This window comes from Crocuta crocuta, unplaced genomic scaffold, assembly GCF_008692635.1.
Source record: "Crocuta crocuta isolate KB4526 unplaced genomic scaffold, BGI_CrCroc_1.0 scaffold243, whole genome shotgun sequence".
Lineage (NCBI taxonomy): Eukaryota > Metazoa > Chordata > Mammalia > Carnivora > Hyaenidae > Crocuta > Crocuta crocuta.
This window is the reverse complement of record NW_027529596.1, coordinates 2,857,252-2,875,624: the sequence shown is the minus strand read 5'-3', so window position 1 is coordinate 2,875,624 and position 18,373 is coordinate 2,857,252. Positions and strand designations below refer to the sequence as shown.

Genomic DNA, 18,373 nt, shown 5'->3' with positions numbered 1-18,373 from the left:
CCACGAGGGGGGGGGGGGGGGGGGGGGCACATTTTAAACAGCAATATCAACAAAAAACACAAAGAGGCAAAAAACATGACACTAAATAGATTGCAAAAAGGACACTTGTTCACAGCATAAGCTAAAACAAGAAGGCAGAGTATCTATCGCCTTATTCCACCTCGGCGGGGCCAGTGTGTGCAGGGTGACTCAGCTTGTTCACCACTTTATGCGCGTCCACACGTGGAACATGAAAGCCCTGTGAGTACTGATGTTAGGGCTACAAATATTGCAGATATGTCTTCTGCAAAAACAGAATCCATGAAGAATGTATCAAAACCTGATAGAACAACAATAATGACCAAAAAAATAACAGCTAATATTTTGACTGCCAAGAGCACATAAATTAATGCATCTAAATGTCAAAAAACCGCTATAAGACAGAAGTCTATAGATGAGGGAACTAAGGCACAGAGAGTAAAATACTTTGCTTATGTCTGCAAGTTAAAAGAATAACCGGCATTTGTGCCCAGGGAAACTGATCCAAAGCCCACATCTTCAACCACCACGTATGAAGAGAGGCAAATTTTCTACCATTCCCCAATAAGCACGCTCTGCTCTAGTCAGTGTGGTCTCCCAGTAATTAGCCATTCATCCAATATCTTCTGAGCTCCTAAAAAATGTCAGGTGCTATGTTAGATGCAAGAACGGCAAATAACATAAGAACAGTCTTAGCTTTCAGGAGCTCAACTGTCTATGAGACATGCAACTGTTAAGGCAAAATAAGATAGGCGTACGGGTCCCAGAATAGGGATGCCAAAATGACTCTCTAGATTTAAGTCTAGGAAAGTGTGTAAGTGGAAGTAAAATTTAATGTGAGTTTAGATTAAGAAATAGGGATCAAGTAGATTTTAAAGGCAGGGGAGGTTAGGAGTACAAAAGAAACATATATAAAAAGACAGCTATGAAGGATCCTAAACTAAGCTATTTTTCAGAAAACTAGGATATTTTTTAAGGCTGGAACAAACCAAATGTAGGAAATAGTGGGTGGTAAGGCTGAAGACAGAGAATGGCAAGTAAAAGCCTGTGATGCAAACTACAGAGCTGATTTTTTCCCTCAGATGCTAGGAGCAGTCACTGAATGAGTGTCACCAGATATCAGACCTAAGTAAATTTGGCTTTTAGAAAGATAACTCAAGGCCTTGTGGAGGAAAGATTAAAAGGGATTACGAGTGGAAGTACAGAACCCTGCGGGAGGCTATCACAACAATCTAGATAAGGCTGGACTCTGGCAAAAGACGCCAAGAGGGTGGAAAGCAAAGCTGGTTGCTAGAGGAATATACTAGGTCCCTTCTTACATCACCTGGCCACCAGGACCAGGCGCCGGCCATGTCCTCCCCGAAATCCCCCGTCCCCTGACAAAATGCCGCGTTCACTTTCCCTTTTGTGCCTTTATTCTCTTTTCTCATCTGAAATTCTTACTCTCCTTCCCTTCACCTGTCCAAAAACTATCACTTTCAGGATTTAATCTAAGTTTCACCCTTCCTAAGAAGCTGTCCTTAATTACAATTTCTCAACAGTATTCCTTTTTTTTTTTTGGTTCTGTAATGCAATATATACTAAACACCTCGGCAGAATCATATTACATCTTGCAAATCATTTCATGTATATGCAAGAGCCTGGGACCTTATAATTGTTTATATTTCCTTCAATACCTGCCACAAATACCTTGCACACAGTACTTCGACAGATGTCCAATAAAGGATAAGCAATCTTGATAAGCTAAGAACTTTATGGGCTCAGCTATTCTTTTAGATCAGCTGCTACACCTATTTGCCATTCTCCATAGGAAATCAACAATGTTGTCCAACACAAACGAGCTTTCTACCATCTAAGCAAATGAAATGAAAGCAAAAACATAACTTCATTTCACCTCCAAGCCCTACTGCCCTAGAGAAAAGTGAAAACAAAGCGTGATATCTAATTCTTTCCTCACATTCTCATGTCACATTTTAACCGTTTTCCAGATGCTGTCTGCTTTTCATTCTTAAAATTAACAGAACCATTTCTGCTTTTATTTCTAAAGTTAAAATGTCAAAATTTTTCTCTGAGCTAGTTGGGAGTTTCCACAAAATGAAAATATAATTTCCAGAAAAAACCCTCTTCCCTTTAACATATTAGGGTAAAGACCTTGCCCAAATGTTACCCATTTTCAAGGTCAGTGCCTCCCCACCAGGCAGTCTTGCATCCCCTCCAATGCCAGCCACTTGCCACCTGGCCGCTCCCCTGGCTCATGGGTCAAAGTGTTTGTTAAGCACCAAAGAATTATCATCACAGATGATTAGAAGACCATCTCTCTCTCTCTCTCTCTCTCTCTCTCTCTCTCCCTCTCTCTCCTTTAACTCCTATTTTTCTTACTCTGTTGTATATTTTAGTTGTTTACTTGTCTTGTAAACTGTCATTTTGTGGATTGATAATAACCATAGAAATTCCTATTACTTTTTGCCTTGGAGTTTAGAAGGAACTTACATTAAACAATGTTTCCAGCCCTTTGATATGTGTAATACATTCCAACAAAATTCAAGTGGCTCCTTGTTTTTATAAGTCTCCATCATTATCCTTTCAGAATCATATTCACCCCACACCTTTCTTTTGATCTGACCAATGCTTCTTTTACTCTCTAAACATCTCTAGCCAAGATACATGTGAGTAATCCCTCAAGCACCATCAAGTAGGCTGCCTCACATTACTCACATCTTTTTCCTTGATTTTTTCCCAAATAAAGATGTTTCTGAAACTAATAATAAATTGTACTGAGTGGTTATGGTAGAAGAGCACTATAACAGATACTTTAAGAAGAACCAATGGAAAAGAATTTCTAACTCCTCAAATAAGCTTGCAATCAAATTAGGCATTGTGGAGACCAAGGGACACCGATCAGAGCAAGAACCTAAGAGAAGAGTTTTAATCCAATTTCAAAAGAATTGAAACTGCACTGAGATAGGATTTTGCTAGTTTCCTCAAGTCATAGCATTTTTCTGACCTTTTAGAATTTGTTTGCATATGAACTATACAACATGAGAGGTTGGGTAAGAGAGTGCTGATACTGTTTAATTTCTTTTTATTTTCCAAGACTTTGAAAGAGACATGGCTATTCACAATTGATGAACTTTTTAATGAGTAGAGAGACTCAACTTTCAATTGCCTGATATTACCCAAAGCTAGAATTTTTAAAGGTCAAATTTTATTTTATCTTATTTTTAAACTAGTCCATTTATATTAGAAAGATGTGAGGAGTTTCAGGAAGATGCTTCAAAACACAATTTTATATGTTCAGGTGACCCTCGAACAGCAGCAGAGTTAGAGGCACCAAACCCCCGCGTAGTCAAAACTCCGTGCATTACTTTGACTCCCCCAAAATTAACCACCTGTTGACTGGAAGCCTTAGTGACAACATAAACAGTGAATTGACACCTATTCTGTACATTCTACGCATTGTATACTACATTCTTACAATAAAGCAACATAGAAAAAAACAAAATATTATTAGGAAGATCATAAGGGAGAGAAAATACAGTTACAGTACTCTATTTATGGGAACAAAATCCACGTACAAATGAACCTGCACAGTTCAAACCCATGTAGTTCAAGGGTCGACTGTAATTTCAAAAGGAAAAAATAAGTCAAAACTTGGGTGGTGACCAGTTTGAGTATAAACTAATCTTTCATATAGGAGCATTTTGTAGAGATTATGATTGTATATTGTAGAATATAAAAGGGGTTACAGTTTAAACAGTATTTCAAATACCAAAGAACATAAAACAAAATTGAAAAACAGTCCTATTTCAGTTTTATGAAATAATTCTTTAGACACAGATTTTCGGAGCATAGCACTTAAAAATAACTATCAATGAATGAGGTCCTAAAGAACATAGCTTTATTGGAAAACGTTCTAATTCCATAGGGCCATCAATAAAAGCACTCAGGGAGGAAGCTACAGTTCTTTTGTTTTATTTTTTTATTTTTTTCACGAGTGCCAGCTGTACTTGCTTTAAGCATCAGACTCTCTGGCAACACCACAGCCTTCACCTCCTTTTAGCTAAGAAAAGGCTTTATGCGTCATGTGTTTTTTTTTTAGGGATATGGAGCTCTCAGAATTATTAACTACAGGGAGAGAGTAAAAGTCAAAACTCATTCAATAAATTCCAGCGTGCGCAGATTGAGAGAACAGGTGCCTGAACTCACATCTGAAGAAAGACTTAGAGGGTGCTTTCCAGCCCTCCTCCATGCCTCTGACTAAGCAGTCCTAGTGATCGTGCGTTATAACCACAGAATAAAGCAGGCGGCCTGGGATGGACCAGAAAACCTCTTCGGATCATCATTTATACAGAGCAAACTGGCTTAAAACCTCTCATTTCCTTTAGCCCTGGTAATATACAGAGATACAGAACTGCCATCTAGTGACTAAAGAAGAAAAGAGCAAGGTGCTTTACATGAAAATAATAAGGTTTGTTGTTGTTGTTGTTGTAGTTGTTTGTTTGTTTTGGTTTGTCGCTTTGTTGTTGTTTTAAGAACAGTGAAACACTGGGGCGCCTGGGTGGCTCGGTCAGTTGAGTGTCCAACTCTGGATTTCGGCTCAGGTCATGATCTCTTGGTTCATGGGACTGAGCCCAGCATCAGGTTCTGTGCCGATAGTGTGGAGCCTGCTTGGGATCCTCTCTCCCTCTCTCTGCCTCTCCTTTGCTCACGCTCTCTCTTTTTCTCAAAATAAATAAATGTTCTTAAAAATTTTTTAAAATAAGAGTAGTGAAACACTAACGTTAGCAAAAAGAAAAGTGGCACAATTTGGCACACCAAAGTTATACTGAAACTTAAGACTGTATAGGTAAACGACTGAGTCTCTCTGTGTGCTTATGAAACATATCTTGATATTTGACTCTTATAAATGAAATAGTTTAAATATAATAGAATAACCTAAAATAAACTTCTCCTCTAACAATGTCATGTTTTTGGCACAAATGGTATTAAATAGCCATAGGACAATTGCTCATGTAAAAGTACAATTTGTATCATAGTGTAGCAAACATGAGCTATAAAATCAGACAGACCTATATTCAAATCCTGGTATTTAACCCTTTATCAGTTTTGTGACTCTCCTGTAAACATCTTTTTTCTCTATCAGCTAAATGAATGATACTAGTTACTTTAAAGGACTATTGTAAGAATTGCATAAGATAATGCAGTAAAAGTGTATGTGCATAGTAGACTGGTTATTAATTCTAGTTTCTTATATCGTTTTGATGACCAGTTACTTTAAGCACTTATGAAACATATACATATCATCTAAGAAAAGAACTGGTCCATAAGTAAACTTATGACAAAGAAAGTAAGCAATCATTGTTGAGGAATTAACCTCAGTTTCTTCCAAATACTCTTTCCTCTCAATTAATTTATTGGATTTTCTGGCTTCTAGAGAGTTCACTGGCAATAAGGAAAGAAGATATGAAATTTAAATCAATCTATTTCACCACTGAATTTCCAAAGCTGCAACATCAGGCATTTGTAAATCACTCAGCGTACTGGGTTTCCTCTTATAATATATTTTACCATGGTTCATAGCTCAAGAAAAATAGAAGAATCACTATAATTTTACACACATGAATTGACATTATGAATCTTAATACACAGAGCAATGTTGCATGTTTATCATTTTTATAGTATAAATTATGTTTTGTTGAGGCTTTCTTTGGCATTATCATATACAATAAAAATTCAGTACCATATGCCCTGGAAATAAAAATTTAGAAAAATCTAATATATTATTTCAGATTATAATTTAATCATGCCTAAAAAAAAGAGAGAGAGGATATTTTCAGAGCACTATTTTTCTTAATTACTTCTGAATTTACTTCTCTTTGCCTCTTTTTATCTTTCTTCATCTCAATCACTGCTGGCAAATCATTACAGTTTATTAAAGAACCATCAGCTCAGAACACCATCTCTCTCCAAGTGCCCTGGCCTTGTGTAGGTCTCTGCTCTGACAAAAAGCTGAGAAAATATGTTTTATGACACTATCCTTTTTCTTTAAATTTTTTTAAATGTTTTATTTATTTCTGAGAGAGAGAGAAGACAGCGCAAGCAGGAGAGGGTCAGAGAGAGAGGGAGACACAGAACCCGAAATAGGCTCCAGGCTCTGAGCTGGCAGTCAGCACAGAGCCCGACGTGGGGCTCGAACCACAAACCGTGAGATCATGACCTGAGCTGAAATCAGACGCCTAACCAACTGAGTCACTCAGGCGCCCCTATGACACTATCCTTAAGACTATCGTTCCTCTTGGGACGCCTGGGTGGCTCAGTCAGTTAAGAGTCCGGCTTCAGCTTAGGTCATGATCTTACAATCTGTGAGTTCAAGCCCCATGTCGGGTTCTGTGCTGACATCTGAGAGCCTGGAGCCTGCTTCAGAGTCTGTGTCTCCCTATCTCTCTGCCCCTCCCTGGCTCATGCTCTCTCTCTCTCTCTCTCTCTCTTTCAAAATTAAATAACATTAAAAAAATTTTTTAAAAAGAATATTCTTATGCTTACGACAAAGGCCAATGTAGCTACATTTTTTAATTATAACTGTTTAATCGAAGTATATAGTTAGTTTCAGATAGGCAAAATAGGTGAAGGGGACTAAGAGGTACAAATAAAGTAAATAATAAAATAAATAAGTCACAGGAATGAAAAGGACAGTGTAGGTCTCAATAATATTGTAATAACTTCATAGCTGTAAAATTTTAAAGCATGAATAAGTTGTAGTACTTGACCAGTGTTATAGCCTCACTTCTCCTCCAGAGGGAGCACAACTTTCATGGAAGAGGCAGGATGCTGCTTTTTCAAAGCGATGTCAGTTTTAAGTTGGAAAAGTTCTTAAAAATCATCAAGTTCTTTAACTTGACAGAGAAAAACATCATGTCCCAGAAAGCCTAGTATGGGCTACACACTAACCAGAAACAGAGCTGGGCCTTGAACGGATGAGAATCTTCTAAGCCTCCACTAGACCGTGCTGGGACACAGTCTTCTTACTGATCATTTCTAGTTCTGTTATTTTCAAAAGACTAGTTGGAAGAAAGTACAAACACATTTTTTAAAAATGGTTTTGTATCCAAAAGAGCAATTGCTATGTACAATTACTATTCTATGTGTTTCCTTTCGTGCAGTCTTTTTTTCTTTAGTAGTATTTTTATTTAAAAAGAAAAAAACAGGGGCGCCTGGGTGGCTTAGTCGGTTAAGCGTCCGACTTTCGCTTAGGTCATGATCTCGCGGTTCGCGGGTTCGAGCCCCGCGTCGGGCTCTGTGCTGACTGCCAGCTCAGAGCCTGGAGCCTGTTTCAGAGTCTGTGACTCCCTCTCTGTCTGACCCTCCCCTGCTCATGCTGTCTCTCTCTCTCCTAGAATTAAATAAAACATTAAAAAAATTAAAAAAAAAAAGAAAAAGAAAAAAACATAAAATGTGGCTTCTTTAGGAAAAGCAAAAAGGTTTCTGTGGGAATTAAACAGACACTAACTAATATTTCATCCACCAAAGTAACGTAAGAATATGATTTACTTTTAGAAAACCTCTGGCATTTTCTTCAAACCCTCATCCATGTGACTATTAGTTCAGCCAAGCAAATCTCCATGTCACATCTGGAACGGCAACTTTGTCCTCCTGGACCAAGCTGCTGTCAGGCCCAACTCTTTGGCTACATATACAATGATGCAGCTTCTAAAAAGCTTGTGCTCAGTTCCACTTCAAGGTTGATTTTCTTTTCAAAGCCTAAATGGGAGACAACATCCCCTTCCACATGACTAGATTTCCCTGAAGACTTAGAGAAGTAAGGATAGCCTCAGCTAGCTGACAGATGAAAAAAAAATCAGAGACTGTCACAATTTTAAGACAAGTAAGAGAGAAAGTAAGAAAGAAAGGGAGTAGGATTCAACATCCTAATACGATCTTCTTACCTCATATAAATAAAGGGAACAAAACAGAGAAGCCAGAAAGGGACCCACAAACATACGGCCAGCTACAAGAAAGAGTATCCAATAGACTAAAGACAGTCTCTTCAACAAATGGTGCTGGGAGAACTGGCCAGGAATACGCAAAAGAATGAACTGGACACTTTCTTACACCATACACAAAAATAAACTCAAAATGGATGAAAGACCTAAATGGGAGACAGGAAACCATCAAAATCCTACAGGAGAAAACAGACAGAAGTCTCTTTGACCTTGGCTGCAGTAACTTCCTACTAGACATGATTCTGGAGGCAAGGGAAACAAAAGCAAACATAACCTATTGGGGACCTCATCAAGATAAAAAGCTTCTTCTGCACAGCAAAGGAAGCCATCAACAAAACTAAAAGGCAACCAACGGAATGAGGGAAGATATTTGCAAATAACGTATCGAATAAAGGGTTAGTATCCAAAATTTATAAAGAACTTATCAAACTCGGGGCGCCTGGGTGGCTTAGTCGGTTAAGCGTCCGACTTTCGCTCAGGTCATGATCTCGCGGTTCATGGGTTCGAGCCCTGCGTCGGGCTCTGTGCTGACTGCCAGCTCAGAGCCTGGAGCCTGTTTCAGTCTGTGACTCCCTCTCTCTCTGACCCTCCCCTGCTCACGCTGTCTCTCTCTCTCCTAGAAATAAATAAAACATTAAAAAAATTTTTAAAAAAAAAAAAGAACTTATCAAACTCAACACCCAAAAAAACAAATAATCCAGTGAAGAAACCAGCAAAAGACGTGAATTAAACACTTTTCCAAAGAAGATCTCCAGATGGCTAACAGACACATGAGAAGATGCTCAACATCACTCAACATCAGGGAAATACAAATCAAAACCACAATGAGATACCACCTCACTCCTGTCAGAATGGCTAACATTAACCACTTAGGCAACAACAGATGTTGGCGACGATGTGAAGAAAGGGGAATGCTTTTGCACTCTTGGTGGGAATGCAAACTGGTGCAGCCACTCTGGAAAACAGTATGGAGGTTCCTCAAAATATTAAAAATAGAACTACCCTATGGCCCAGCAACTGCACTACTAGGTATTTATCCAAAGGATACAAAAATGCTGATTCAAAAAGGCACATGCATCCCAATGTTTATAGCAGCACTATCAACAATAGCCAAATTATGGAGAGAGCCCAAATGCCCATCGACTGATGGATGGATAAAGAAGATGTGGTACACACGTACACACACACACACACACACACACACACAGTGGACTATTACTCAGTGATCCAAAAAGAATGAAATCTTGCCATTTGCAACAACATCGGTGGAACTAGAGGGTATTATGCTCAGCAAAGTAAGCTAAACAAAGACAAATAGCACATCATTCCACTCATATGTGGACTTTAAGAAGCAAAGCAAACATAGGGGAAAGGAAAGAAAAATAAGATAAAACAGAGAGTGAGGCAAACAGTAAGAGACTCTTAAATACAGATAACAAACTGAGGGTAGTTGGGGGTGGGGAATGGGCTAAATGGGTGATGGGTATTAAGAAGGGCACTTGTTGGGTATGAGCAGTGGGTGTTCATGTAAGTGATGAATCACTGGGTTCTAATTCTGAAACCAACACTACATTGTAATGTTACCTAACTTAAATTTCAATCAATAAATTAAAAAATAAAAGATCTTACCTGTTGAACAGCATCTGAACCTTTTCTTGGAGTTTCCAAAACAGCAGACTGAGATTCTGGTTTGGAAAAGAAAAAGAGTCAGTATCTTAAAGAAGTTTTCCCACTTTCTCAATCAGAAAACAAAACTAGCTAAAACACAGCTTTAACCAGAGGTACCAAAAACATTCAGTTTATCTTCCAATTATACTTCTGTATTATGAAGACATGACTACCTTTCAGTATATATAACACACATAATGACTAACACTCACGTCATGATTTTTTAAATTACAATAGCCTCATGCCCTTTTTGGCACACTAATCATAATTATTCTTCTCAATGGCTAGTGTCTATTTTGTGCTAGGAAGTATGTGTTGAAACATTCATGTATACTATTTACTTAGCTAAAGTCTGTACAATACTAGAACTCACCAATCTTGAAGGATGGGATTCAATTGTCTTATCTATTGACAACTTTCCTTCTAATTTCCTTTTTTTTATTTTAGAGAGAGAGAGCACACACGAGTGAGGGAGAAGGACAGATGGAGAGAGACAGACAGACAGAGAGAGAGACAGAGAGAGAGAGACAGAGAGCGGTCCTAAGAAGGCTCCACATTCAGTTCGGATCCCAATACGGGGCTCAACCCCATGACCCTGGGATCATTACCTGACCTGAGCTGAAATCAAGAGTTGGACACTCAAACCCACTGGGCCACCAAGGTGCCCCTGCCTTCTAATTTTCAATAAGAGATCATGAGTACTACCGTCAAGTAATAAAGGATTCTGAAAGGATTTTGTTTGTTCCTTTATTTGTCATTTAAGAGTCTATGAGACTGTAAATTCATGCTGGAAAACCTAAGGGATAACAAATTCCAGGATTATTTTTTGAGCTAAGGGACAATTTCTTCTAAGTGAACTTTGCATGGACATTGTAAAACAAAAAATAAAAACAAGGGGACTTGAGAAATCCCCAGTGCTCCACGAAGTAGAGTCTGAAAACAACTCATCGTGTCCATCATCTGCAATTTCCAGCTGAAAAACCAGAGGCACATAATATAAGCAACTGGTGGGAAGCTGGAAGACTAGAGTTTGTCTCCTGTCCCAACTGGCACGCAGACCAAGTCCTGACAAGACACAGCAGTCACTCTTGAGGATAATTTAGACATCCCTAATCTAGCAGCATTCTAGGTGATACGTGTGACAATGCTATAGAAAAATAACAAGGTGCTTATTATTAAATTTTATGACATATTGTTAAACTACATTGAAAGTTTCCATTTCACTGAAATTAAAGCACAGTCTCTGTACAGACCATTGTCCTTCTTTCACTTGTCCACAGCTTCTGGCCACCTCTGCCTTTCCCTGCCTGCTCTTGTGGCCGCAGGAGCCTTCTCGCCGCTCATACACGCTGCCGTCCTCACAGGGCCTGGCTCTGGTGGGATATCTGCATGCCCCTCCTGACTTGCTCTTTCCCTTGTTTCAGGCTGCCTAGCAACCTCTGTAAAGCGGTGATCCAAGCCACTGCTAGCGCTTCTCATTCCTGCCTCTGACCTTCCTGAACATGGAACATCACATAATCTACTACCTAATTCACTTTTCTGCTCCCTAATTATTATTTTTTTTAATATTTATTATTTCTAGGAGAGAGAAAGACAGCATGAGCAGGGGAGGGTCAGAGAGAGAGAGGGAGATACAGACTCTGAAATAGGCTCCAGGCTCTGAGCTGGCAGTCAGGACAGAGCCCGAGGCGGGGCTCAAACCCATGAACCGCGAGATCATGACCTAAGCAAAAGTCGGACGCTTACCCGACTAAGCCACCCAGGCGCCCCTCTGCTCCCTAATTATTATCTCTCTTACTCTACCAGAATATAAGCTCTGTGAAGGCAGGGATTTTTGTCATTTTCCCTCCACTGTCCCCAGCATCTAGAATACTGCCCGGCACACAGTAGGGGCTTCAAGTATTTGCCCAGTCATTGTAGGAGTGAATGGAGGGAGTGATCAAAAGAATGATCAAACCATGAAAGGGAGTATCCTGGGAAAGGGGGAGTAAGGGTCGTATAAGGGGCAACATAGGTATTACTTTGCCTTTAGCTACTTCCTTCACCTCAGCTAAGAGCGCATCTTTGAAAACAAAAATCATTGAGAACAGCATGAAGTAGTCCCCAACAGATGTCACTGCGGCAATAGAATATTAACAAGTGGCCTTAAAATGCAAGCATTTTCCCAGACAAGTACTGTATTTTGCTCAGCTAATAAAAAAAAAAAAAATGGATTCTTCATTTTATCTTGACAAGTCTCTACTCCGAACTTAACACTGGAGTTCGCCAATTCTGAGTAAGGATCCTAACACCAAAGCCAACCAGCAGTTAATATAAAGCAAATACAAATGCTGGAACACTTTTGTTTTTAGTTATCTCCAAATCCCCAAACTCAACAAACTCTAGATGAGGTCCTGGGGCTTTGTATCAATGAAAAACACTTTTAGATTTTGCTCAGTGGACCTCCTGGCAGAATACCAACAGTTCTTTGCACATGCAGTGCTTCCTAGCTTTTCCCCTATAGCCCTAGACCTGGTGACCTGCCCAAAAAAGTGAATTTCTGGGTTCTGATGGTAAAGAATGCAGACAGTTCACCAGAAAAATGAACCAGAAAGACAACTCAGTGATTTTCCTGAATCCTCCTCCTCCACACTTTCAGTTTCCCTCTGTTGAGATGGGTGTGGTACGTATGCAAGCGGGGAACATGGGAATCTACCCCCAAAATCAAGAGCACACTGCATACACTGTATGTTAGCCAATTTGATAATAAATTATCTCTTTAAAAAAGTAAAGTTATACTTGTCAGTCGATAAATAAACAAACACCTGAATTGAATTCATTCTCCCACGTCCTCCCTTCCACTCTACTTCTTATTTCTTTGAATCAGCGTGTTACAACATCTAAGGGAAAGTTATAGCAAAACGCTCTCTTTCAAATCATAAACTGAAGCATAAACATTCTAGAATGTCAAGATTTTAAGATGAAAAAGATGTGAATAGAATAACTGCATTGGAAAACAAAGGCAAAATAAAAAAGAACAGAAAAAAAATAAAAGTTAAGGAGAAGGCAAATAAGAAAGAGAAAAAACAAAGAAGGCATAGTTAAGAGGGAATAAAGAGAAGCATGCGAGACAACACAAAGTGGTGAGCAAAAGAAAATGGCATGTTTGCAGCAAATGATGAGTAGGCTGGTTTCTGGTAGTTACTCAGGGCTAGTCACCGGGCAGGTGCATTTAAGAAATCCACTTAGTTTGGGGCGCCTGGGTGGCTTAGTCGGTTAAGCGTCCAACTTTCGCTTAGGTCACGGTCTCGCGGTTCGTGGGTTTGAGCCCCGCGTCGGGCTCTGTGCTGACTGCCAGCTCGGAGCCTGGAGCCAATTTCAGAGTCTGTGTCTCCCTCTCTCTCTCTGACCCTCCCCTGCTCGCGCTGTCTCTCTCTCTCTCTCTCTCTCTCTCTCTCTCTCCTAGAAATAAATTTAAAAAAAAATATTAAAAAAAAAAAAAAGAAATCCACTTAGTTCTAACATTCTTAGATTGGCCACCTCTGGTGCAAAATCCCTATGACACTCGTTGCCAACACTCCCCTCTTTCAGCATCCAGGGCTTCTGGGGGTTGCCTTCCCCTCAGCTCAGGAACTGACAGTCCCCATTACGTATTCACCAACCAGGATGGTTATTTTTAAAGGGTAACCCAGTAAAAGCTCTCTCAAAGGTACCTGTAAAACTGCCAACTCTTCCACTCTTAAAGACAAAACTTTAAGTGTTCTAAATAACAAAGAATCTAAAATTCTGGGATCCCCATCATTCCAAATGTGTTTCAGAAATGATCTCTTGATCATCACAAAATAAGCATACAACTTGCATAACGAGCATACTTGGATGAGCTTGACATTTGTAGAGAGAAAGAAAATGAGTAGGATATGCCTCTCTGCCATGAATGGAAAATAAATTAAATCACCTCTTTAAAACATATAAAGTATGCCTTCTAAAACGGAATTAAGCAGTCTCTAAAGAGTTTTATATCATAAGTAAAAATGCACTTATGTAAAATTATTAAAATACCATTTCTTTAATACATCGATTTGATTCAAGTCTAGTCAATTTAATTGAGAGAGAACTTACCAAACTTAAATAATAAAATTTATAATTAGCTGCCTAATAAATGGTAGATGCTTTTAATTCTGGTATACCATGTCCTTCCACAAATGGAGATGGGGTTGAACATGTAATTTTCCTAACGGGGACCGACCTTATGTTCTGCTTATTTGATTATCTCATGGTATGGATATATCCCATCAATGCCAACAAAGAATTTTGACACAGAAGCTTTAGCCTGCATATGTAAGAGAGAAATGCAGGCCAATATTACAACAGATAAATTTGAAAATGAAGAATTATCTATAGGAGACATGATCAATCTTTCAATCTTTTCTGGTTGAAAAAGTTTTTTTTTAATCCCTTGATCAAGTGGGAAGCGGAGAACAAGAACACTATCAAATCTCCCTGGGTCTCTTTCAGAATTTCTGCGTTACTCCCAAGTGAATGTGTATTAAAGCATTCAGACTACCCATGGGCATGAGTTGTTTGCATTATGTTATATTTGCATTATATCACACAGAATCTCTCTTCTTAGGAACCATCAGAAATACTACTTTTTTATATAGAAGGCTAGAAAAGACACTGTTGCTTTTAACTTCATGGACACAGAGCATGATTCTAGAATTGTCCCCATTTCCCTCTCTACTTTAAACCTGAGGAAAGTTTTCCAACTATTTTTGGAAACTGCAAGTCCTTCTGAAGTATATTGGTGTGCTAGCTGACCTCAGCTTCATTTTATTGGTGTGCTAGCTGACCTCAGCTTCATTTTATTGGTCCATCCTAGATTCCTTCCAATTTGAGTTCTTTCCCTTTGTGTTCCTTTTGTGCACCTTGAAATCTATTCTGGAACAAGGGTGGGTTACAATCCCTTCAGCTAACACGCAAACATGATTTTTAGGATGTCTATATAAAAATTCCATGCCATGCTTCTACCAGATCTCCTTCCACATATTTTCCTCCAGGATTTTCTGTTCCCCAAGCTGCCTTCCCGATTACTACTCTACGTGGCCTTTCACACTGTCAGAGAAAGAGAAGGGGCTCGGTGTTTCACAGATGTAATAAGAATGATCAAGTCCCTCTACACAGTTAGGCATCCTGCCCCTATTCTGCATAAATGTGAAAACTAAAGTTAATCATCTCTTGGATTTCCATGGGCTGTTTCAGCACACAAACAAAACTCTCTCAAGTGTTTGCATTAATATGCTAAGTAGATAGTTATTGAGATCTTTTTCAACAAAAGATCTTAATTTATTGACTTAAATATTTAAATATATACCATGTGCCCAAAGGTCTTGAAATGCTGGGAGTCTTCAACAAAGTATAAATATATATAAACAGATAAATTAAAATACATAAGTAATAGGAATGACAGAGACATGAATAAATTATCGTGGGACTCCAAATGAGCAAACACCCATGGAGAGTGGGGAAGGTGTTATATAATGTAAGTAAAGAGAAATGAAGAGAGAGAAGAGAAAGACAAAACAAGATAAATGGAAAGGTTTCCTTCTTATCAGTGTTTCTGTCACCAAATTAGGAAGTACACTGCTTCCCAATTTCCTTTCCAGCTAGGCTTACCCTTCCAGGGGGCATTCTATACATTTCAAAAGGTCAATTTTCACACCTTAGGCTCTTCTGCGGAGACAGTGCCAACTGCGAAAGATTGCCAAGAATCTATGGCCCTTCTCCATATCACTGGTGAGGAGAGACGTCAAGGCTTCACCTTGACCTCTGCAACTCCAATTCATATATAGGAGGGTTGATTCTTTCATCCACATATGAAAGGTAGACGAAAACCTCTCTCACAGAACGGATTACAAAAAAATTGAGTCAGAAGCATAAGAAAAGCAAAAGAGGCAGCAACAGAAACCTGAATTAGCTGGACATATGAATTATTAATCAATATTAAAAAGAGCCCAAGGCAAAAAAAAAAAAGGCAAAAAACAAGTTTTCAAATTTTTTAAGTTTATTTATTTTGAGAGAGACAGAAACAAGTAGGGGAGGAACACAAAAAGAAAGGGGAGAGAGAGAGAGAGAGAGAGAGAGAGAGAGAGAGAGAATCCTAAGCAGGCTCCACACTGTCAGCACAGAGGCCTACATGGAGCTCAATCTCGTGAACCGTGAGACCATGACCTGAGCCGAGATCAAGGGTAGGATGCTCAATCAACTCAACCACCCAGGCATCCCACAAGTTTTCAGTGTTCTAAAATATAACTGAAAGTCTTCTTCAAAAGGAAAATAAAGTCACTGAATTCTTTTAAACTAAAAGTGAAAGGAGAGACATGTTGCAAATACTGACTTTCACCATGATGTCAGTACAACAGTGTAGAGCAACCAGCCATTAAGTGTACTACAAATAGTGAATAAATGGCCCCCAGAATCAGAATACCCCACAGAGTCACAGCAGGGAAAGCTTAGAAAAGTGCCATCAGATCATGTGGACAAAAGAATGCGGTTTATAAGAGATCAACTGGAGAAACACAAATCACTACACGATACTATTTTCTACTTACCTCCATCATCCTCTTCAAGAATGCATATTTTAAAAGGATACAAGTTATTATATTAATAATTACTTGCTCTGGCATTTTATAAACTACACCAAACAACAAACAAAAAACTAAGTTACAAAGTTCCTAGTATCAATTCCAACTATCATCTTTTACTAAACTAAAATTTAGATTATCACTACCTTTCAATCTAGTCCTCAGGTATACAAAATCAATAATATAAAATATTTCATAACTTTTTGAAAGTGCCTTACAATTTTAGAAGAGAATATAAATGTTTCAGAAAAGTGGAGAAAGACATACTAGGGAAGAAAAAATGAAAATATTATACTCATAATGATGTGAAACCACACACGGACAACTGTTAAGAGAACTTTCAATGAAACTAATCAGTTCTACTGTATCTACACCTGGCTATTTCCTACCAAGTAATTAATGTAACTTTTACCATGAATAACACAGTGCACTTAACAGGATCTATACTTTTAGTTATGTGTTTCTTTTTGGTTTTTTTTTTAATGTTTATTTATTCTTCAGAGAGAGACAGAGTGCAAGCGGGGGAGGGGCAGAGAGAGGGAGACACAGAATCCGAAGCAGCTCCAGGTTCTGAGCTGTCAGTACAGAACCCAATGCGGGTCTCAAACCCCATGGACCGTGAGATCATGACCTGAGCCGAAGTCGGACGCTTAACCAACTGAGCCACCCAGGCGCCCCTATGTAATTGCTTTATTTTCAGGTGCTATCATGTTAGAAGCCCTTCATATCTGAAGATATTTGCACTAAGGAACTCTACCTTGGCCTTCAATCAACTGTACTGTGTTATAAGAAATTCAGAGCCCTACACGGGACATTTCCTACCTCCTATCTCTCATTGTTGCTCATTTCAGGGAGTACAGTCCACCTAGTGAACAGTAAGCAGTGTTTCAAAAGCATCAGACATTAAAAAGAGGTCATGCTAGGTTGGGCATGGGCCCCCCATTCTGGGCTTCAATAGAAAGAAGAAAGACATAAAGTGCATCCCTCCAGAGACTTGGATAAATACAGGATTATAAACACTGAGTTCACTTTGCAAACCTCTGGAAAGGAGGCTAGAATAAAATCCTTAACACTGTGGGTTATTATTGGTTTTGAAGGGAACTCATGAGGAAGTAATAAATAATGATGTGAAATAATGACAACAATTATAATAACGATAGCAAACACTTATACCAAGCCCAGTGCAGCATTCTGGATGCCAATTCATACTTTAACATGCATTAACTCATATAATCCTCAAAACAGCCCTATGTAGTAGATGCTATTCTTACTGACATTTTACAGGTGAGGAAACTGAGTACAGGATTAAGAAATTTGCGCAAGGTTACAAAACCAGTAAATGATGCTCCATGCTCATATGTTATATTCTGTTATTACAAGTCCAAATTGAGTTTTAATGACTTTTTCTCTATAAGCCAATGGGGGGGGGATTAAATTTTTTAACTCTAACACTCATGCTACTATTTTAGGAAAATTTGGTGATAGACAGGTTTCTAAATAGTAATGATGCCCTTCAGTTTACTCTCCACTTATGGATCAGTCCACTGAGAAGTCAGAAATTTATTATACCAAACCGAAAAATTTTTAGAAAGGAATTAAACAACCAATTTTTGCACAAATGCAATTCTTATTTCCTAAAACAAATACAAGGTGCTTTCCCACTTTCAGGCTCCATATAAAGCTGATGTTAATCTTTCTATCTTCCCAGCCAATGAAACAAAATACTCTAAAAGACAACAAAAGATGCAAAGAGAAAAACAACCGAAAAGAAAAATCTTAAAGAACATACATTTGAACACTGTACAGCTTTTAAAAGATTACTTAAAATTTAGATTTGGTGAAACGTATATCTCTATGGCCCCATTATCTCTTAAGGTAAGAAAAGGATCGAGAAAAACAACAAGGAAAGCAATAAAGGAAGAGAGTCAGAGTGGAGAGGTAAGGTGGTCACCATCTTCGAAGGCAATAGACAGAAATTTCCTTTTGATGTTCTCAGCCCAACACAGGATGTGGAGTTTCAACCTCAGGTGGCGGCTACCAGTGGCCACCTGAAGCTGTAGTTCGCGA

General features: G+C 38.8%; 1 protein-coding gene across 1 annotated transcript in view; it reads right to left on the bottom strand.

The window, feature by feature from the left end:
- FMN2 (formin 2) overlaps window positions 1–18,373 on the bottom strand; it is a 433,801-nt gene that overhangs the window by 252,978 nt on the left and 162,450 nt on the right. Inside the window, exon 10 of the mRNA XM_077761768.1 lies at window positions 9,648–9,703. Coding sequence (XP_077617894.1) covers window positions 9,648–9,703 — 56 coding nt within the window. The remainder of the gene's footprint in view (window positions 1–9,647; window positions 9,704–18,373) is intronic.